Below are 22,086 nucleotides of genomic sequence, written 5' to 3'. Positions count from 1 at the left end.
CCAAAATGTAAGCATTGTTCCTATTTTGCTTTTGAAGAAAACATCCACTCACAGACAGAAGAATAGTTTGCATCACTTTAATTAAAACAAAGTGCACTTGACAATGTATTTTTCAGAGATCTTACAGTTTTTGGCAGTTTGAGGCTCTGTGTTGCCAGGTTAGCTCATCTCAGAGGCAGATATCAGTGCTCGGACACGGTTGCCAGGCTGGGTGTCTTCTCTGCCTGAGAGTTCGTGCTGGAGACCGACCAGATGTCACTCAACTCTGTGATGGATATAAAAAAGTTATTCTATCTGAGCCAAGGTTGTTACAGGTAACTAAAACTAACTAAAACTAAAATTAAAAAATCATTTTAATTAACTGAAACTAAGTAAAAACTAAGCTTTACCAAAAAAACGAAAACTAACTAAAACTGTATAGTGCACTTACAAAACTAACTAAAATAAAATAAAAATGGCGACAAAATATCCTTAGTTTTAGTCTTATACACCTGCGATTGACTGGCGACCAGTCCAGGGTGTATCCTGCCTCTTGCCCAATGACAGCTGGGATAGGCTGGGGAGTGTAAAATGGCCTGATCTGATTGGTTAGGACTTCATCTAGTGGTAGTTCTATGTCTGGAAGTGTATTCAATCATCATCATTAAATAAAATGACAAGTGAAGAGTAGCCTGTTTTGATATGTTTTTAAAAATGTATGATGCTCTCTCAGCCCCGACATCTGTCCGTAAAAAAATAAAATAAAAGCTAAACTTAACTAACAATTCAGTAGTAAAAACTAATCTGAAATCGAACACAGAAAATGAAAATGAAATAAAAATAAAAACTAATGAAAAATCCAAAACCATTCTACCCTGGATCTGAGCTTTTGTCACATGATAAAAGGGATAGTGCCACAGATTATAACAATAATAATAATAATAATAATGAAAAATAATATTTGCAGATTATTTTTTAGTTACTCAGAACTGAAAAAATTGTTAAACAGACACGTCAGATAAACTGTTTAACATATCATCCGCATGAGATATACGTATCTCACCTCACCTGTTTTGAACTTGCTATACGTCCCATTGTCCGCTGTGATTTTGCCACCCGAGCAGAAAGCCAGACCTCGTTCTCTCCACCTGTCGAATAAACATGTGACCACTGTAAACTCACCTTTCACATTATCAGACGTGTCAAGACTGCTTTACATTAAACTATGTGTGATTTACCAGTGAAAGAAGAAGATGATGAGGATCAACACGAGGGACGCCCCATCAGTGAGAATCCACATCAGGTTATACTCTTCTGGACTCTGAGGGACACAGATAAAAAGAGAGATGATACAAAACAGCTAAGATTGTGTGGGCTATTTTCCACTTATGACTGTTTCATTTTGAGCAGAATTTCTGAACAACTTTACTACATATTTGATTACAAACACCTCCTTAACTTTTATTGCTCAAATGTGAAACTATTAAATTATTACTATTATTCAGAAATGTGCTAATGTCTTTAAAGGCTGCTCTAAATTTTACAGCTTATATATAGTAATAATGTAGTAAAGGTGTTACCATGAGGAGTAGTGGGGATTTCATGGATTTGAGGAGCTGAGGAGCGTTGGTGGTGACGGACTGAACTCCACAGCACCAGGCGAGAGAGAAGAGCCACGGCTGACTGATCACATACAGATTAATGCTGATGTTCACTGCAGCGTACTCACTGCACACAGACAGGGAGAAAAGTCAGACTGTGTTACAGCATGCTCATATATTTTAAAACACACAGGGATTACCTGACAAGCTGAGCTGACATGGAACTGTAGTGCAGGTTCAGCTTGACGATGTTGTTACTCTGCAGCTCCTCTAGAGGGAGCCGGCTGCCAGATGTCTGCTGGAGCTCAGGATCCATCTCCTGAACCAGAGCACGCAGGTCCGACGGCAGCCACAGCACCTTGTGAACGAAGGAGGGATTAGGAGACTTCAGTCCAGGTATTACTGCAACCATGCCTTAGAATAATGATAATAATCTACATTTAAAGAGCCTATTTCTGAGCTCTCTTTACACAAGTCAAACAAAGCACAAAAAACATAGCTTAAAGCCAACACGACAGCAATCAAGAAAAGGCAAATTAAACAGACAGAATCAATAAAACCCTAAAAATCAGTCAGCAATAGTAGAGCAGTCACTGAAATCATGTGAAATCAAGAAATGTGAATAGATGTGTGATAAGGAGAGATTTGAAGTGGTGTAGCAAGTGATTACTGGGTCTGCTGACCTGATATCTGATCTTGTTACTATAGCAGGTACTTAAGTATGAACAGGAAAAACATGAGAAATAAGACTTAGTGTAAAATGCAAAAAAAGCATCTCCTGTAGCTGTTTGACAATTTAACCCATGACAAATTTTTATTTTATTCTTGTAGTTTTGTAGTTGAGTGCAAGATTATAATAGTTTTGATTTTTCATTAGTTTTCATTCTTTTTTTTCATCTTCTGTATTAAATTCAGTTTAGTTTTAATTAGTCTTTCCTGCTTTTTTGCTTGAGTTCAGTTCTAATGTTGCAAAAATCGTTTGTTGTTTAAGTTTAGATTTTACTAGTTTTATTTTTTCTAATAATATGGGTTCTCGACAGGGGTGAGATCCAAAAGGGACTGAAAAAATAGGCATCACAGAATTTTATAAATACAGTACACGTAAGTGCTACTCTTTTCTTTTTCTTTTTTCCCCCAATTTTACAATCTCAAGATTTGAGAGGCAAAGGAAAGGCCAAGTGGCCCAAAGTATTTACTTTAATGCTAGAGGTCAAAATCATATGATTGTGGAAGATACGCTGTAAATAGAACATGTAAATTAATGCTATTCACCCATGTGTGCACAAAAAAGGAAATGCCTTTCCTGCTTAAGTCCATAAGTCAGTGTCTCAAGTCTTACTTGAGAAAAGAACACATTTCTAACTTCTGCACTGAACAAGCTCATCCAAAATGCAAATCACATAAACAAATCATAAAGAATGTCATTCAGTATTCTTGTGTCAAGGACTAAAATAAAGGATTTTTGGATTAAGTCTGTCAAAGATTACTAATTTGAATCCAGATCAAACCAATCACTAATTTGAATTCAGAACTGTTCTTGTGTCCTTTAGATTTTTTCTTCGGCCTAGGGGAATTAACTTCCTGTTTGGACAGAGGCCTGCTTTTATAAGTAGATCAAAGATTTAACATGAACTTCACCACCAAAAAAAGGAGCTTGTTAAGAATCCTAAAGGAAATAAGGGAACAATCAAAGGTAAATGTTTGTTAGCAAAAGGTAAAATTAGTTTTTTTTAAGTGAAATGAGACATTAAGGAGCAGTGATTGAATTTATATCACTGTCTCTGCAGGGCGATGCTGATGTGGCTAACCAAAGTGTGTTGAAAGGGACAATAAAACATGAAATTAATCACAATTAGAAAAATAAGTGTACTAATTGTGAACCTTGATTAATCGCAATTAACTCCATTAATCTTGACAGCCCTAGAATAATTCAATTTCATTGTAATTAGTTTTGTAAACACAGAATTAATTATAGTTTCAGTTAACTAAAAAAATCTCACATTTCAGTTAGTTTTTGTCAACTCTAATAACCTTAATTGATTTTAACCGTATTTTATGAAAATTATTGCAACTAAATTTTTTTACAGTGGATAAATCTGCATATCACCTTTTCTATTAGAATACCTGCCACAATTATGCAGAGTCCTATTTGTGTCGTAGGATATGCATATAACCACCTTTGCTTTCAGTGAATGATGAAAAGACAAGTGGACATTGTCCTTAACATCATTTTTGTCCAATAAAGGAACATTTTATGATTGTTTTGGTACCGGTGGACCAGGGATCAATCACCCCCCTGGTGCGCCGGTGAAAACGTACAAGAAAAAGTGCATTCTTGGTTGGATGCGATTGAGAAGTCTGCAGATGTGTGCCTGGTAAAAAATATTTGACAAAAGGTCAGTAACGTGTTTTTCTTTCTAAAGGGTACGTCTCCATGTCCCACCACATACAGCAGGTGACCTTTTTATTATTTTTGTCCCTCAAACATGTTGAGTCCACCACTGAGAGTGTCAACAGAAAGTCCTCTACATCTGCTAAAATACATATTATTTGTTATTAACATTTTTGGTGAAACAAAAAAACAACTGAGAGCATATTGTCACTATCATTGTGAAGCTGTAATGAGGGTGTTTGGCCACTTGAGGGCAGCAGAAAAAAACAGGACAAATGTGAGGCTGAAATGAAAAACTTCTAAGGTCTTTTGTGGCTTTAATAGGAAATGTTTCTTCCAATGTTTGATGAACCATAGTTTTTATTGTGTATACCTCTGACTGTGCCTCCTCACACCTGCCTCCTCGCACAGTCTCTCTCACCTGTGAGGAGAGGATGGACGACTCGTTCTGGATCACCTCCAGCGTGCGCTGGATCCAGGTGTCTCTGTACGGGTGACCTCTGGGAGGACGGTAGAGGTCAAAGATCACCAGTTTGGTTTTTTGTGCCGCCAGCTGGAGGAAGTCGTGCAGGCTGCAGACAGACTGTTTCTCTGCTCGCAGTCGGTCGTCTGCTCCCAGAGAGCCGACTGTACCAAACGGATCATGCTGGAGGAGAAGATCAATAACTTATCAATACAGTGATGTAACATGCAGGACAACATGTTCCTCATCTGCAGGCTGACTTTATATAACAGCCGATGTGATGGAGAGCAGTCATCTCTATATCATCTGATAACAATCTACTTCTTTTACTTTTTCTAGCTTTGTCTTTTAGCAACATTTGTTGAGCTTTTGCTGGTTTTTGTGCAGCTGTGGAGGAAGAACTGCTCAGATCTGTGGGGTAGAGTTTATACTTCATCTTATATTTCAGAGTGTTAAAATACTGCTGTTGTTCCTACTAGCAGGTATAAATCTTACACATTGACATATTATATACTGTTTGTTTAATCCATGTTAAAACAGGAAAATTACCTATTTTTGCCCTGGATATCAATAAATCATTTTATATAACTTCTTATTTCTTCTTATATAAACACCAGATACCTGTGCTCTAATGAAAGGATAAGAGACCCCTAATCCTGGTTATACCCCTATGTTCTCCTGAGAAGTTATATAACCTACCACATGGCCCTAAGCTGCCACTGACTAGACCGCTTTGCCCTGAACAGACTCCGGCTCTGTACATGAAAGCTTTTGGTAGCCCCCCTATAGCCCTGATCCTAACTATGAAGACCCACAAGCAGCAAGAGAAAGGACATCGATGACACTGTCCCAAAGTTCCTCCCTTCACAGGTGTTATGTCAGTTAATCCCAGGACATCCTCAGGCAGACTGGACAGTGGACTCTGGTGCCTTATGCCCCCTTCTCCATGGAAGCTCTCATCTTCCACTACAAATCAATCTAATCCAGTACACTTTTGTTATACAGCCCATTAAAAAAACACTGACATTTACCAAAGTGACTAAAACACGGAAATAAAAACACAATAAAATACTTTTAAAAAACCCATAAATTACATATAAGACTGTAGAATCAATAAAAACAGAAAAAATACAAACAAATTGATATAAAGCCAGTAAAAAAAAAAAACTCTTAAAGATTTAGTAATTAAGAGATTAAAAGACAATACATAGACAGAGACCAAACAACTCTCATGCGGAGTTAAAAACCAAAACCTAAAGACAAAAGTTGGTAAGGTGGGGGGTGGTCTTATTACAATAGGTCAAACACTTCACAGGATATCAACACGAATACCTCCTTTATTTTATCTACCCTAACACATGGCTATCTCTTTAACTTTAGATTAACTCTGAACAGTATGTACAATTTAAAAAATCTTTAAATATCCAAGTTTTTTACCTATTTTGAGGGGAAAAAACATTGATTTTCCACATAAAGTTAGATTAGTGTTTGAATTGTAGCACTACAAATTAGTTATCCTGTTAAAGAGATAGTGTAAGAAAGAATAGAAAAAGGTTGTTACATTTTTTTAAGTTAAAAATCCAAAATAGTTATTTTAACAGTATTTTTCTGAGTTGATTTAACAAACTTTGTGTTTTAAGTAAAAACGACTTATCATTTTAAGAACTTTTTTGTCATCGTACTCAAATTATTTGACAATCATCCCGTAATCTGCAGAGTTTTCCCAGAATGCCTTTGGGTATTAGACACTTTGGCACCATGAGTGTATTTTCTGCCCGTGTTAGAGAACATGATGGAAGAGGACTTCCTGGTTCACTGTGCGCCTTTCAGTTCTTCACATGTGCAGTCACTTAAGTTAGCCGACGTTGAGTGGTATAAATGTTCAAGATTAAAGTCTGTGATAGAAATAAGGGAAAATAGCAATGGGTGAGGAAAATGTGGTGTTATCAAAAGTGCTTAAAAATGTTTTGATTTAGATTTCAATTTTTCTGTGTAGGAAAATTTCAACAATGTAGTTTAACACTTTAAAATCAAGTTAACCAAACATTAATGTACTTGTAATCCTTACTCAAAACATCTATTTCCATTACTTAAAAACTTTGATGTAATCTTTTTCAACGTATTCAATTTTACAGTGATTGTAGCCTTTTATGGGATTATGTAATTGCCCAACATTACATGGAGATTGGGATTTGATTAGTTGTGCAGCATTAGTTTTGGTCCATTTTAAAAAGGTCAAATTCACCTTAAAATTAACCTGATTTGCTTGACATGTCTAAATGTAAGCTTGTTTGTTTGACCAAGAGCCAATAACTCCAACGCCTTAATTTGCATGTGATAATGAAGCTAGGGCATGTGCAACAGTGTTGACATTTAACTTGAAATTATTTTTAAAAGCCTGTTATACTTTTATGCATTTTGTTTTGAGTGAAAGTTTATAGTTTTATTGGAGTTTTACTGTAGCTTTACTGCTTTGTAAATTATTGATTTCATTTTTGAGAATGAGTAATGTTAGCTGGCAAAGTTTGCAGCACTCAAAAGGCTCTAAGGAGAGTACAGGATCAGTACGTACACTTTGGAAAGCTCCTTCAAGCATAAACAGACTACTGATCAACTTGCCATTACTCCTGCACAACTCTGCTTATGTGTGTTCAGTGTTTTGCAGAATAAACCAGTCCAACTACTCCATTCATTCTGACTCCTGTCCAGTATATTGTAATAGCGGCAGACCAAGATGGAGAAGGTCTCACACGCCTTGTATTCTGGCTGAGGAAAAATCACTTTAATTATTTAGAATTAAAATATGCAGAATAGTTTTCTGTCATTTAAAAATAACTGACTGAATGTTTCAGCTGTTCAACCTGAAAAAATACATAAAAAGCAGATAAAAAAGTAACTAATGATATTACTGCAATATTATTTTTAAGCATGAGACTCACAGAGAGGAACCAGGCACCGGCGTTTAGGCTCTCCAGTTCACTCCAGGTGAACATGGCGGCTGGATGGTTGGTCCGGTTTGGAAAGACCTCGAGGATGTTGGTGGTCCTCCTCAGAGTCTGGTCGTGCATCAGGAAGGGAACGCCGTCAAGGCTGCACAAACACACGAGAAGTTTGTTTTATAGCCGGGAGGATGCGTTGTAGAAATCAGCTCACTCAAAATCTGTAATAAACCAGCAAGAAAACTTTACTGGACACAAACATCAGAGGACAAATAACTCAAATATTAAAACCATGAAGGAGATGTTTGTCCCTGCTGGAGATGAAATATCTTGACTGCTATTAGATTAGATAAATGCAGGGTTATGATAGTAAAAGATGCTGTGACAGCTGAATTTACTTCAAAAGATTAACTCAGTACACAATGCCCATTTCCAATCATCCAACAATCTGATCCACAAACAATACTTGAACACCAAAGTCAGACTAATCACATATAGTATGTTGTACCTGCTACCTAAATATGACCATGATTACATGTTCGCACAAAAACACTCCACATTTATTTCAAAATGTACATTTTACATACAAAATATGGATTTGATATTTACTTTAGTTGTTTCAAATAATGTGCTTTACAAAATGTAACATGAAACTTAGCGTAAGTTCAAGCAGGAAGACTGTTTCATTCCATTCACTCTTTCATTCATTAGTAATCACTCACTCACCTGTCCCCCCTTTTCCCCACACCTGTTCCTGCTCTAGTAATCATCAGTGGGTGCCTTCAACTTTGAGCCAATCCCTTTCAGCCACAGCCTCTCTCAATCCAATCATCCTGCAGCTGTCATATTTTAAAATCTGTTCTCTTTCCTTTGCAGTCAGTCTGTCGTTTCAGTGCGATCGCTGCAGCCCTCCTCCACCCCAGCCACCTCCATTACATCTCATCGGTGTCCAGGTCAAGCTCCTCCATGCATCCTGCACCCCTTCAATGCTACTTCCAATCATCTCATCGGTGTCCAGGTCAAGCTCCTCCACGCATCCTGAACCCCTTCAATGCTACTTCCAATCATCTCATCAGTGTCTGGGTCAAGCTCCTCAAAAATCTGCTCCTCAGGAGTCTCTTACTTATCTTATCTTACTCCTTCCATTACCACCACCAGTGTCTAGACCCCATGGGGGAGTATCCTATCCTTCTGTCCCTTCAAGGACATAAAAACATCACAATGGAGACTGTATCCCAAAGACATTTCACTATTTCAAACATTTCCAAACTTGTAAAATAAATCATTGTGAACCTTGAATACGTCTCTCCATACTGAAATGGATTTATGTTAATGTGTATTATCTGATTAAATTAAACATGTAAAAAAGGAAAAAAAACACAGTACTTAAAGAGTATAAAAATAGGAATCAACAATCTTAGACCTCATAAATACCATACATTAGTGAGGAGTTTTCTAAATCAACATCTTAAATCTCCACTGGAAGGCCAATAACAGCCTACAAAAGTTTCCCTTTGAGCTCTAGACTGACCTGATTGTGACATCAGTCTCCAAACCTTCACTTCCTGCTTCGACCGCCTTCTCAAAAGACATCAGTGTGTTTTCTGGAGCAAGCTGAAAGTTAAACATTAAACATTATATAAAAGTCACATGAGGGGTCTGGTGCAGCAAAACTTCTTCAGTAAGACATTCAGATTTTAAACAACACTGAAAAAGCTTTAAAAACACAAAAAACACAGTTCATCTTTGTTATTTTTCTTGTTATTTACTTTCTGCTCACCATGGGTGCTCCTCTGTGGCCAATAAGGGCTGGTGCGGGACCCAGGGTCCCGTCCTCTTTGATACAAGGAGAATACAGACCGAGGGGCACCAGGTAGAGAGCAGACAGGATGCTCAGATAGACTCCCAAGATCAGAGCTCTCTTCACTGAAATAGAAACAAACATACACTATATTGTCAAAAGTATTCGCTCACCTGCCTTGACTCACAAATGAATTTAAGTGACAGCCCATTCATAATCCATAGGGTTCAATAAACATCGCTCCACCCTTTGCAGCTATAACAACTTCAACTTTTCTGGGAAGGCTTTCCACAAGGTTTAGGAGTGTGTTTATGGGAATTTTGGACCATTCTTCCAGAAGCGCATTTGTGAGATCACAAACTGATGTTGGACGAGAATGCCTGGTTCTCAGTCTCTGCTCCAATTCACCCCAAAGGTGTTCTATCAGGGTTGAGGTCAGGACTCTGTGCAGGCCAGTCAGGTTCATCCACACCAAACTCCCTCATCCATGTCTTTATGGACCTTGCTTTGTGCACTGGTGCACAGTCATGTTGGAGCAGGAAGGGGCCATCCCCAAACTGTTCCCACAAAGTTGGGAGCATGGAATTGTCCAAAATCTCTTGGTATGCTGAATCAATCAGAGTTCCTTTCACTGGAACTAAGGGACCAAGCCCAGCTCCTGAAAAACAACCCCACACCACAATCCCCCTCCACCAAACTTTACACTTGGCACAACGACAGTTGACTGTGGAATATTTAGGAGCGAGGAAATTTCATGACTGGACTTGATGCCCAGGTGGCATCCTATCACAGTACCACACTGGAATTCACTGAGCTCCTGAAAGTGACCCATTCTTTCACAAATGTTTGTAGAAACAGTCTGCATGCCTAGGTGCTTGATTTTATACACCTGTGGCCATGGAAGTGACTAGAACACCTGATTTCAATTATTTGGATGGGTGAGTGAATACTTCTGGCAATTACTCTAAGAGAACAAAATGGAACTTTTGTAGACCCCCTTGGTTCACTGCTATGATGTTAAAAGTCTTAATATTATGTGTTTGCTTTGTCTCGTTCCTTTTTTGTTAGTTTTCCTTTTCTACACAGAGAATATCAAATATAATTTTCAATGACAGACCAAAGAACAAGGACTGTCATGAATTCTTATAAAAACTGCTTAAAGAGTAAAAATAGGTTAACATTTTTGAAAAGGCCTTGTGATGTGTACCCAGTGGCTGCATCTTGTTTTCAGCACTGATTCACTTTAATTCGAAACATTATTGATGAAAAAATAGAGACAATAATGCACCGGGGATTTTTACATCCTTGTGGGTCTATATTGTATATCCTCTCAATAAAAAGAGAATTAAAAAATAAAGTACCCCACAAAAAATCTTTAAAACATAGGTTTTCTACTTTTTTATTAATGTAGACATTTCAGTGAGAAAATTCTTCATATTCTAGCTTTGTTGACTGATTCAGCATCACCACAGCAGATCAAGTTAATAACACAAACTGAATCTCACCTCTGCTGTTCATGCGAAAAAAATGCAAAGCAATCGGCCAGGCCAGCGCTGTCATCAGTAAGACTCCGCCCACATGTAAATAAGGTGCGGTTATCTGTGTCAGGACAAAAAAAAAAAAAAAAAACACAATCTGGAATCAGGAACAGAAACTACGCTCAAACAAAGAGAAGCAGGAAGAGGTGAGTCACCTGGAAGGAGAGCAGTAACGTCTTCCACTCTTTACTCCAGAGGTCAGACAGGACCGCCGTGGCTACGATGGAGAAAGTCAGACTCACAAAGATCCCGATCTGACAATGGGGCAAACAAGAAATAAAAGCTGCTGTATGTTCTTCTTCTATTCCTGCCTCAATGATTCTGAAATGTAGTTGCTTTTTTTAAAATCTAACAGAAGTAAAATTTGGACAGGGCTTGAAATGCAATCCTGAACAAATTTTATGTGCTCAAATCACTACAGCTGTTCAAATCAAACTTAAAAAGCAAATAAACTTTATTTATATAGCACTTTAACAACAACACAGTTGATTCAAAGTGCTTTACAGTGTTCATAAGGAACAAAAATTAACTTGTGTGACTAGAAACAAAAAAAGTTTGAACACTGATACCTTGTGACTCCAGTGTAAATAAAGCTTCTGGCCTTCTGACAGCAAACACACAGCCAGCAGCTGCAGAGAACAATAATAATGAAAGAAGATATCATCAATGTAGAAATAATAGACTCCTCATCCCACTTAAAGTAGATGTTACAGGATAATACAGCACCAAATACTGGAGGAAATATACTTTTTGCTTATAAATTAATTAAATGGACTGGTAAAATGTTAAATGGATTTGAGCTTGAAAAGCACTTTGACTTGTTAAACATAAGATCACAAATTCACTCCACATTCACACACTGATGATGCAGACTGCTTCAAGTGTCTATCAGCATTAACTAAATCCTTTCATTTCCATTCATACACATTCGCAATACCACTGACACAGGGGTGAGAGAAATTCAGGGTAAAAGGGCACATATTTTACCCCTTTAAGACAAGTTTATATTGCTCTCAGAGGTCCCCAAAACATTCTTGTGAAGTTTGTTGTTGAAAAAAACACTCCAGGATTGTATTTTTGCATGTCTAAAAACCCCTCTGTTTCAGCCCTGCTCAGAATGAGCTGTTTCTGTGTCTGTTGCTTTAAATGTTAAAGAGCTGTCTGACTACACTCCACTGAAGAAATGGATGTGGTTCTCCTGAACTTTCTTCCAAGCAGGGAGGGCCAACCAAACCTGGGGGCAGTGCTTACTCCCCACATGACATCATGAGGGGGAAATCTGAGAACAGCTTGTTTCAGTTAAATAGTGCAAAGTCCAACATATATGCTGACATAAACAGTGAGAAGTTCCAATCACCGGGTTATAGCTCTAGCAAATCTAACGTAACCAAGAGAATGGCATACAGAAAACAATTCTAACTAAGAATTATAACTATTCATTTTAAAGGGTTTTATCAGAGAGCCCATGTTAGCCTCACCATGAGAACAGTGACGTAGGTGAAGAAGCCTGCAGCGATGACCAGCAGCACCACAGACCAAGGGAACCAGAAACCCAGGATCCCAAAGTTAAACCTGCACACTCAGGTAAAAATCAGAGAGGGTGTTAGTGAATAAAACCAGGATGTGATGATAAAGTAAGGCAAAGTGTGAAATAAAGAAACCGAAACTGCAAGCTGCAAACAGCTTCAAAGTGAGAGTGGTGGAGAGTGTCTTATGAAAACAACAATGACATTATGAACATAGGAGCACAACCTTAAAGTTGATGTGCTAATACAGGGAAGATGATGTGAAATTTACAGACCAAAGGGAAGCAAATGGATGGTAAACAGAAGGGGGCACCAGAAAGGACTAGAAAAGGATTTGAACAAATGAATCCTGTCATTCATTATTTATCACTTACTCGCCTGTCTTCCTTTTCCTGCACCTGCTCCTGCTCTAGTAATCAGCTGACATGGGCATTTACTCACTTAAGATCTGTGCCAGTCCCTTTCAGCCTCAGCCTCTCTCAATCCAATCATCCTGCAGCTGTCATATTTTAAAATCTGCTCTCTTTCCTCCACAGTCAGTCTGTAGTTTCAGTGCGACCGCTGCATCCTGTATCTCTTCAACGCTACCTCCAATCATCTCATCAGTGTCTGGGTTAAGCTCCTTGGAAGTCTCTTACTCATCTTATCCTACGCCTTCCATCATCACCAGCGCAGTCTAGACTCCAAGGGGGGGGGGGATCCTATCCTGCCTGTAGATGATGGGGTCTATACAACGAAGACATTTCACAATTTCAAACCTTGCCAAACTAGTAAAATAAATCATTGTGAAACTTGTATTAAGTCTCTCCTGATTGAATTTGAGTCATATGATTAGAGTTTGGCTAGAGAGCGATGATTTAAACCAGATCATGGTGGATAAGACTGGTTAACAGACCAGAGTCTGCTGCCATGAGAAGATCTTCATGATTTTAACCAAGGTTTCAGTGCTTTGTAAGGGGCGGAAACAAAACTGGAGTTGTTCAAAAATGTTTTATTGTGATTTTGGAGTAACTGTTTCTGTTTTAGGGATAATGGATGGGCTGTTTTTTGTTGGTTTTATTTGTTAATTGGGAACTATTTTGTTTTTTTTAACCAAAAGTGAGTCTCAAAATGTAAACACTGGGAAATATTAAATTAAACGTTCTTTAAAAAAGTTATTTTACAAGTCAGATTTGTTCTGCTGCTGCAGTAAAGATTTCAAGCAGCACATAAATACAAATTTTCAGACTGAAATATACCTATGAAGAAATAACTTTAATTTCTTTGCTAAACCTATGTGACATTTTTGCATTGATGTGGTTTTGCAGTAACTGTTTTGTTTTGGGATAACAGGCTTAGGATTTCCATTTGGTTTACTGGGATTTTGGAATAATGAGCAGTCTGGTTTAGGATCAGCTGAGAACATATTTCTCAAGATTTGCACAGTTTCTCTGCCAACACTGGGCCAAATTAATCCTCTTTTTTTGAAGATAAGTGAATAGAAACAGCTCTTAAATTAAATTTTATGAGTTTGTCTTTGGAGGTTGATGACTTTTGCATACATTAGGATGCTATTTCTATTGCATTTTAGCAACAAAAAGTCTAAAATTGAAGATACCACTCATTTTTGGCAACCTTTTTTGTTTGTGATGTGATTCAAAACTCAAGCAATGGGTAATATCAAATTAAACTCCTAAAATGAAGTCAGGCAATCTTCCAGAAGCTTCATGTTTTATGTGTTTACTAGAAATTACACCAATTTACCAGACCAGGGGAATTTGAGATCTGCAGCCAAATGAAACCACAGCAAGGGGCATTTCATTGCACAATTTGCAGAACTGGCAAGCTGAAGAATATAAAAGAAATGCTTACTTCCAGTCCATCAATGCATGGTAACAGCAGCCAAAATGTGAGGTTTGAACAAGAGTGTGTCACTTAAACATGCATGCTGCATGTTTATAAAGAGACTTGAACAGTAATGTAGCACCAGAGAATTTCTCAGCATAGACAGATCAGAGAAACTTTACACACTTTGGTGAGGGTTGGATGAAAGTGATGTTAAGAAGAGGAGCAGGAGCTCGTCCTGCTGTGAGAACCTACAGCATGTTAATACAGCAAAGACTTTGTTTAAACATCCACATGATGAAGTGTTCCTCCACCCACCAATCAAAGTCATTGTAGTCATTTTTCGCTTGTCCCCAGAAGTAGAGAAACACCAGCGTGAGGCAGAAAGCTGCCACCAGCAGAGCAAAGCTCACACCTTCAATCTGCCAACACATGAAACACACGTTGTTTTAAACAGTCTTTTAATGACTTGCACATGCTTTTGCCTCTTTTACTGCCTTGTTTCCATGGAAACGGAGGGCTGATCTGTGACCTTAAGGGAGTGAAGAATTCAAACTGAGGGAGCTCCTTAGCAGTGTTACTGTGACTATAAATAATCTCTGCTTTTACTGTAAACACTTTAGAACAGTGTGAGGTAAATGATTAGGTGAAATAGGCTTTTAAATGTGTTTCTTTATTGTCCATGAAACCTGTTTCTGCCACATTCCTATAAAAGAATGCTCACGTAATAAAAAAAACACATGGGAAAAGAAAAAAAATCTCTTTACATCACTGTTTTTTTTATATCACTTATACTGTAAATTGACTATTCCTACTTGAGTAATTTGTGTGAGAAACATCCAGTCCGTCTTAAACCTTTAGCAAATACACATTTTTTAAAAGTTGATTCAATAAAAATGTTTATTACCCCTAAGATGTTGTGAAAGAAATTATCACACTCAAGGTGTTTGTTTCCAAAAATGGCAGCGCACAGAAATAACAAAAAAAAAAAAAAAAAAAAAAAAAAAAATTTACATTTACATTTTTCTTTTGCATAAGTTTTTTTTCAAGGTCAGACCTTATCAATATTGATATAAACATTTTTTTTCTAGGACTTTTTTCCCTTTTAAAAGTCATTTTAAATACAAAATGCTGATGTTTGTGATGCAAAAAACCCAAAACATGAATTATTTTTTATATACTTCAGGCACTTGGATTTCCTTGAAAATAATTTTCACAGCTTTAAATATCTTAATGATGAGCAATAACTTTGATTTATATCGATTATTATATTTTCGGATTTAAGGATCTTAAAAAAATATACTAAGTTTTTGTGGCAACAAATGGGTGCGATACATAAAAGCAAAAAAAAAAAAAAACAGACATTTTTCAATTTTTTGTGTGAATTTTTAAAATAAGATCTGACCTGATAATTACTTTCAAATACTGATTCTTTTTTAGCAATTTAATCCCTTCAGTGCAGGTTTAAGAGCAAAATACCCTGTTTTTGTAATGCAAGAAAACACAAAAATGTATTATTTTTTATAATAAACATGCGAGTGGATTAATACGGTCTCGAATATGTTAATGTTGTGCAACAACTTTGATTTATATGCATTATTATTTTCTTAAGTTTTTAAATTTGAATAAATTGTTACAATAGTGCCCAGCTGCCATTTGGTGACGAACAGGAAAAAATACAAATTTGAAGCAATGACTCCAGAATGAAAGTCTGACATCATTAAATGCATGTTTTCTTACTGCGATGGTTGTATGATCAAAAATTGTGTCTCTTGTGTACAGAGAGTTTATTATTGACCTGTTACAGTTTCTGTTATTAAAATGTTTAAATTCTATTGAGAAAAAAAAGTATTGTCCAAAATTTGTTGTTAGCATCATTACATTTTTAAGCTGCACTCACACCTCTATGAGTAACAAGAACTGTTACTTTAACAAAACATGACCAAACATTTCCAGAGCACTTCTTAAAGTCTGACCTTGTTGCAGCAGCACTCTCCCGGCTGAGTGAAGCTCCTCTCATATCGTCTCCACCTGCAGCCGTACAGACCAGCCAGACATGACACTAAAGGCTTGTGCTCGTAGCGCCGCAGCAGTTTCGCACGAAGACCATGCAGCCAGCCGAGCTTCAGCTGGGACAACGTGGACGCCATGGTTCACACGCTTTCTGACACACCTCCCATCTTCTACCGCACCCCTGAGACACAGAAACACCACAACAGCTGTCATGATACCACCAAAACAAACTAACATGCAATATGAAACACTGTGACACAAGTTCAGTCTAATCAGTGAACAGTAAAGAAGAGCTTGTTTAATCATGTGATCCCAAATGTCCTAAGGGGTCAGGAATTGAGGGACAGAAGGAGTCTGTGCTACAAAACAGCTCTTAAATGTGAGCCAGAGTACCTAGCTCCTGCTTGAGTGCCAGTTTCCTTTCCTCAATCCTTTGTTGTTATTTCATCAACATTTAAAATGACAAACTGTTAAAAAATAAAGAGCTGCTTGGGAGCCAAATGATCTGGATCAGACCATACACGAGCACTGTGTGAAACTGCTCATCCAGGCTTTAGACTGAGGCTTTTTGAATTCCTGCCTGCTGCTGTTTCATTTTGGACAAACAGAAGTTCAAAAGTAAAAATGTTTTAATTTTTGCACTTTGAATACTTGGAATATGACAGCTCAAAACATGGCCTTTTTAGTAAGTTTCTCTGTGCAGAAATCCCTACCTGCCCCCCATCAGGAGTTCTCCACTGCTGCATGACATCATCTGCAAATAGCCTAATCACAAAGTGACAGAAAGTCACCTTTGATTACCATTAACAGATCTGAAAACTGCAGAACCTAGACTTCTGAATCTGGGTTTTCATCCCCACCCATATTCAAGACCTACTGAAAACTGCTTTGGCCCACTTTTGGGTCCTGCCCACCAGTTGAGAACCCCTGTGTTAGTCTTTAGTTAGTGTTTTTTTTTTTCTTTCTCTCTTTACTAAGAGGCAGGCGGTAAATCACCTGTGGATCTTCGCACCTTCCTGTTCCCAGAAAAGTTAAGTTTCAGCTTTACCTGGGTCTTATCAGTTTATTTTTGCCGTCACTGTTTGGGCCACTTCTTCATTTGTGGCGTCTCTCAGGTGTGATTCAGGTCATTATCTCTGCAGGAGAGCAAAGGACAGCTCAGACAGTTGTAATCCTCCTCCACTGATGGGTGTCTGTTTGGATTTAAAGTAGACTTTCACTGCAAGATGAGCATGTGAAAAGTAGCAGAGTAAAATATATTAGTTTAAAGCATTCACAAGAATAGAAAACTTTCTAGCACCTGGGATAGAAAAAATGTACTTTGTACTGTTGTACTGGGAGTGTTACTGTATCACCAACTTTTACTGGATGAATGGATAGTTTGTCACCTGTTGTAAAGAGACAATAAACTTGTGTTTGACACAAATTAACTCTTAAACAACCTGTTGTTTCCTGTTGTTAACTCAATTTACGAAACAGAACAAACTTGTAAACCAGCAGGCTATGTTATATAAACAATTAAGCATTTTTTTCTTAATATATGAAAAGAACATTATGTGAAAAAACAAATAAAATAGATAAGAAATAAAGTTGACATTCTTCCAAATATTTCAACTTAGTTTAAATACAGTGTATTATATTTATACATCTATTTTTCCACTGTAGAAAGTACATTCTGGAATTTAAAAAATCATTCAAGACTAACAGAAATTAAAGAATGAAATTAACTCTCTGCTGTTTCTCACCTTTAATGCAAAAAGACAAAGAAAACCTGCCAAATTCTGATCAGTAATCAAATATCTACGCTGTCCTGTACCCAGCTTATCCAGAGCACGGATCCGGATAAACAACCTGCGGTTATTGTGGTAATTTATGCACCAATTTGGCTGACGTTGTTATGGTAATCAACAATTTGCAGATGTGCTCTGCAGCTTCATCGATGTCTTTATTTGTTGGCTGTGTCAGAATCTATGCCCTAATCATTCGTAAAAGTCCAATAATCGTGTTTAATTCGTCATCTTTCTCGGAAACCAAACAGGATAATGTCAAATTCCCCATTTTTTTTTTGCCTGGTAACACTCTTAAGACAAAAAAACGGAATCAATTTGCACGCTGATCGTCACCAGTCATCCCACAGTGCCAAAAAAACAGGCTCAGTTTCCCCGCTGGATCACATACTGTTGTGGTAAAAGCATGCAGAGTTGGTTTTTCCTACCTCCACGTAGACCTCCAGGTCGCTGCTTCCTCTCGAGTAACGGCCGAGGAGAAGCCGCAGTGCACTGCTCTTCCTCGGTAACCCGATGTGTAGCAGGTGGCCTCTGCTCGGAGGATGAGCTTAGTCAAGCTGACAGCAGTTAGGCTAACACGACGACGAAAAAATATAAACTCTGGTCTCTAAACATATAAAACCAAATTCATATTGTTTATTAAGAGTCAAAACAGGTTTTCAGTTTCATATGAGCTTATAATAAATATTTATGTTTATTACAAAATATGTATTTATGTTAATGCTAATATTTAAAGTAAGGTTTATTTCGAATCTCCGATGCAAATAAAAGCAGAAAAAACTACAATATTGTTTTTACATCTATATTTATTTTCACATTTATTTTATTGTATTTATCTTTTTTTTACGTAAATTAGTTTGATTTAAATGTGTATTCTTTATTTGTTTATTTCCCTATTTTTTTATTAATCAACTTAATTTTGTATTATTCGATTTTTTTATTAGCCTATTATTTATTTACGCATTCATTTATTTTAATCAATTTGTTGTTACCAATACATCTATTTAAAATATTATTTCGTATTAAGTTAGATAACTGAATGTGAAACATCTGGAGTGGCAAAATAAACGAGTAGTAAAACAAAAAGGCAATTATAGCGTATTAGCCACCGTAGCATTCTTTAATACATTGTTTATACCGAGACAGGCATTTATGTTTTTGCTACAATTATCCATAAATACAAGGATCATGCTGCAAAACGCGATTTTTTTGTCACAATCCCGACAAGGCTTTTAATATTTACTGGAGGTGTGGTTTCATGGGCCAAATAAATACATAATTTCACCAGGGATGATGAGTTTTAAGCAGAAGTCAACAGACAGGCGTATCTTATTTTGAAAAGCGTAGCGGAAACTAGTATGCTCTTAACTCTGGACCTTTACAGAAGCTCCTGTTGGTGCCCTTCACCTCTGTATGACAGACTGCCACCTGTTGCCACGGTGATGTAAACACACTGTTACATCAGGTGAGGGAAGGTAAAGGTGTTTTCACATCCCACAATCCACACAATGGCTACTTGACAAACAAGTATCCTGACAAAATACATCTTTAAGCAGACTATTCAGAAACAGGAGAGAAATAAAATCATGCCTGTGAACTTCATTCCACAGAGGAATCCCAGAATCATTACAGATACAAGCCAACACCATGTACACTAGAACTATCCCATTTTACAGTGACTGAGCAGAATAATTCTCATTATAAAATTCATTTTATTCAATACTTTGACCCTATAAAAAATATGCTGTTTCAGTAATAATGTGAAGATGATGACCATGGGCAATATCTCCAGAGAGAGAGAGACTCATCTATATTGCATGTTGTGTTATGCTGCCACATGCTGCCATTTTATTAACTGCTGAAATAGTAAATGGGGGACATACAGTTCCAAAAAAGTTGGGGCGCTGTGTAAAATGGAAATGAAAACAGAAAGCAGTGATTTTTAAATTTCAAAAACTTAATTCAAATTAGAACAAAAACAACATATCAGATGTTGAAACTGAGATATTTCACCATTTTATGAAAAATACTGGCTCATTTTGGATTTGATGGCGGCAACACATCTCAAACAACTTGGAACAGGGCAACAAAAGTAACCTTTATTTGACAGACCTGTCCCCTTTGTTTTTCCATCCTCCTTGAGTTCATTACCAGACTATGCATCAGATGTAAGCATTTTTTGTTGCTTTTTTTACTCAAAAATATTCTGTTGTTGCTATAGCTGTAAGATCTATGTATGATGTGAAATCCCAACCACTGACTGTTTGATCTCCTGCTGTCTGGTTGGAGCTTTCACTCTTTTAAAATGAAGACATCCAGTATGTGTAAGAGCTCTTTCCACAAGCCATAGGACCGTTACACAGCTAAAATCCTGCTGCTGAAGCCAACCAAACATGTTTCCTTTTTTGATTCTTGCACCAATCACATATTTTAACACAGAATAGGGTCAGTGTGTTTTCTGGCAGAACCATTTCCTGGCTGAAATCAGACTCAAAAATCTGGAGAAACTTTCGATATTCTGTTTTTTTGTTTGTTTGTTTGTTTGTTTGTTTTTTGTTTTATTGTTTTGTTTTGTTTTGTTTTTTTTTGTTTGTTTGTTTGTTTTTGACAAAAATAGAAAAAAAAGCTGTTTTCTTCATTTTTTTTCATTTATGTCACAAAAACAGACATTTCTTTAAAAAAGGTGTCCAATTTTTTTTTAATTCCATTATTTTGTTTTCATGTTTACTTTAAGGAAAGAAAATCATGTGACCCACTGAGAAAAGTCAACATTTCAAAATAAAAGCCCTTGTGTCAAAATTTAAGCCTATTCAAGCCTATTTTTGCTCTGTTAATTTATTTATGATCACTTATTTGTTGTGTACACACAATAATAAATAAACCTTTCCACCACACAGTACAGTCATAAATTGAAAATCTGACTCCTGCTGTGTACATAGATAAATACCTCGAGAAGTCCATGCTTATTAATTGATATGGATTTGTTTCACCCCCAATATTAATATAGTCCATTAAATCACCAGTACTTTTATCACTGATATTATTTTAATGCATTGTATAAGGAAAATAGGCCTGTTATTATACTGTTAAAAACAATGGATGGCTATATGGGCTTAAATTTTGAGATGAGGGCTTTTATTTTGAAATGTTAACCTTTCCAAATGGGACACATGGAATACTTTTCCTAAAGTATTTCATTAAAACAAGAAAACAAATAAAGGAGTTAAAGAAACAAAAACAAAAATTTGACATTTTATTTACATGTAAAAATAAAATAAAACAGCACATTTGTCATTTTTTTCTCATTTTTGTCAAAAATGAAAAAACAAGAAAACAGCACATTTTTCCTTTTTTTTTTTGTTTGTTTGTTTTTGTTTGTTTTTTCATTTTCTGTCAAAAAAAGAAAAAAAACATAATAATGAGATTTTCACCCAGAAAATGGATCTACCAGTAAATACTCTGACCACAGGTCCCTTGTTGCATTGCAGCTTGGTTTGGGAATTTATCAGTTCTCCTGAAATTGAAATGAACAGACAAGTCTGCAGCAGTGAAAGTGAGGGAGGTGAGGGAGAAGTCATCCTTTGAGCTCTCTGAGTAGCCAGTTGTCAGACATGAAAGGAAGATCAATGCTGACCTGTCACAGGTCCTGAGCTGCTCCCATCAGGTAAAGGTTACACCAGGAATGTCAAACTCAGTAACAGCAGGGGCCATATTCTGGATTTAGGTCTAACCTGAGAGCCTAAGAGGGTCAACATTTAACCATAAACTGTCAACCTCATTTTCACCAGTAATAAGATACAAAAAACAAAAAACAAAAAACAAAAAAAAAAAAACAGCACTGATGATAAATCATTTGGAAATTCAAAAAAGTAAAAATGATAAGTTTAAAGGCTTAAATCTGAGATAAAAATACCAACTTATCAGTTCAAAAGATCAGAACACCATACTAAAAATAGAAAAATAATGTTTTTAAAGAGCAAATATCAGTTAAAAAAAGTTGACAAAGTTGAAATCATAAGTTTGAAAGGTCAAAATATAAGATCAAATTTGAAATCATTTGTTTAAAAGTCAAAATATGACTTATGAAATGTGAACATTTTAAATTGGGAATTTTATAGGTCAAAATATGGGATTAAAAAGCCAAAATTAGGAGTTGAAAATGTAAAAATATGAGCTAGAATTCAAAATGATGACTTAAAAAGTAAAAAAATATGACTTAAATT

The 22,086-nt window shown here is 36.6% G+C and overlaps 1 protein-coding gene across 6 annotated transcripts; it reads right to left on the bottom strand.

The window, feature by feature from the left end:
- Window positions 1-76: 76 nt before the first annotated feature.
- LOC121518427 (glycerophosphodiester phosphodiesterase domain-containing protein 5-like) lies at window positions 77-18,392 on the bottom strand. Of its 6 annotated transcripts, none has more exons than XM_041800725.1 (17): window positions 18,292-18,392; window positions 17,125-17,295; window positions 16,040-16,257; window positions 14,382-14,485; window positions 12,192-12,285; window positions 11,283-11,342; window positions 10,869-10,967; window positions 10,681-10,774; window positions 9,155-9,300; window positions 8,906-8,988; window positions 7,375-7,525; window positions 4,346-4,618; window positions 1,781-1,938; window positions 1,560-1,707; window positions 1,218-1,300; window positions 1,048-1,127; window positions 77-265 (listed from the first exon to the last, which is right to left on the bottom strand). In XM_041800725.1, exons 3-17 carry the CDS (start codon window positions 16,211-16,213, stop codon window positions 183-185), a joined length of 1,830 nt encoding a protein of 609 aa, XP_041656659.1. In that variant the 5' UTR covers window positions 16,214-16,257; window positions 17,125-17,295; window positions 18,292-18,392; the 3' UTR covers window positions 77-182. The 6 variants fall into 6 exon arrangements, with proteins under 6 accessions (XP_041656659.1, XP_041656663.1, XP_041656661.1 ...); XM_041800729.1 differs by having other exon boundaries at window positions 4,394-4,618; XM_041800727.1 differs by having other exon boundaries at window positions 17,125-17,269.
- Between the last annotated feature and the right edge of the window lie 3,694 nt (window positions 18,393-22,086).

Source organism: Cheilinus undulatus, linkage group 12 (assembly GCF_018320785.1).
Source record: "Cheilinus undulatus linkage group 12, ASM1832078v1, whole genome shotgun sequence".
NCBI lineage: Eukaryota > Metazoa > Chordata > Actinopteri > Labriformes > Labridae > Cheilinus > Cheilinus undulatus.
This window is presented reverse-complemented; position numbering and strand designations above follow the sequence as displayed.

Bases quoted from the DNA above. Each gene is read 5' to 3' on its own strand.
- LOC121518427 (XM_041800725.1), bottom strand. From the start codon at position 16,213: ATGGCGTCCACGTTGTCCCAGCTGAAGCTCGGCTGGCTGCATGGTCTT. The intron at 10,968-11,282 runs GTATCAGTGTTC...CCCCATTGTCAG, and splicing joins ATTTACACTGGAGTCACAAG to ATCGGGATCTTTGTGAGTCT. The intron at 266-1,047 runs GTGAGGTGAGAT...TATCCATCACAG, and splicing joins GTATAGCAAGTTCAAAACAG to AGTTGAGTGACATCTGGTCG.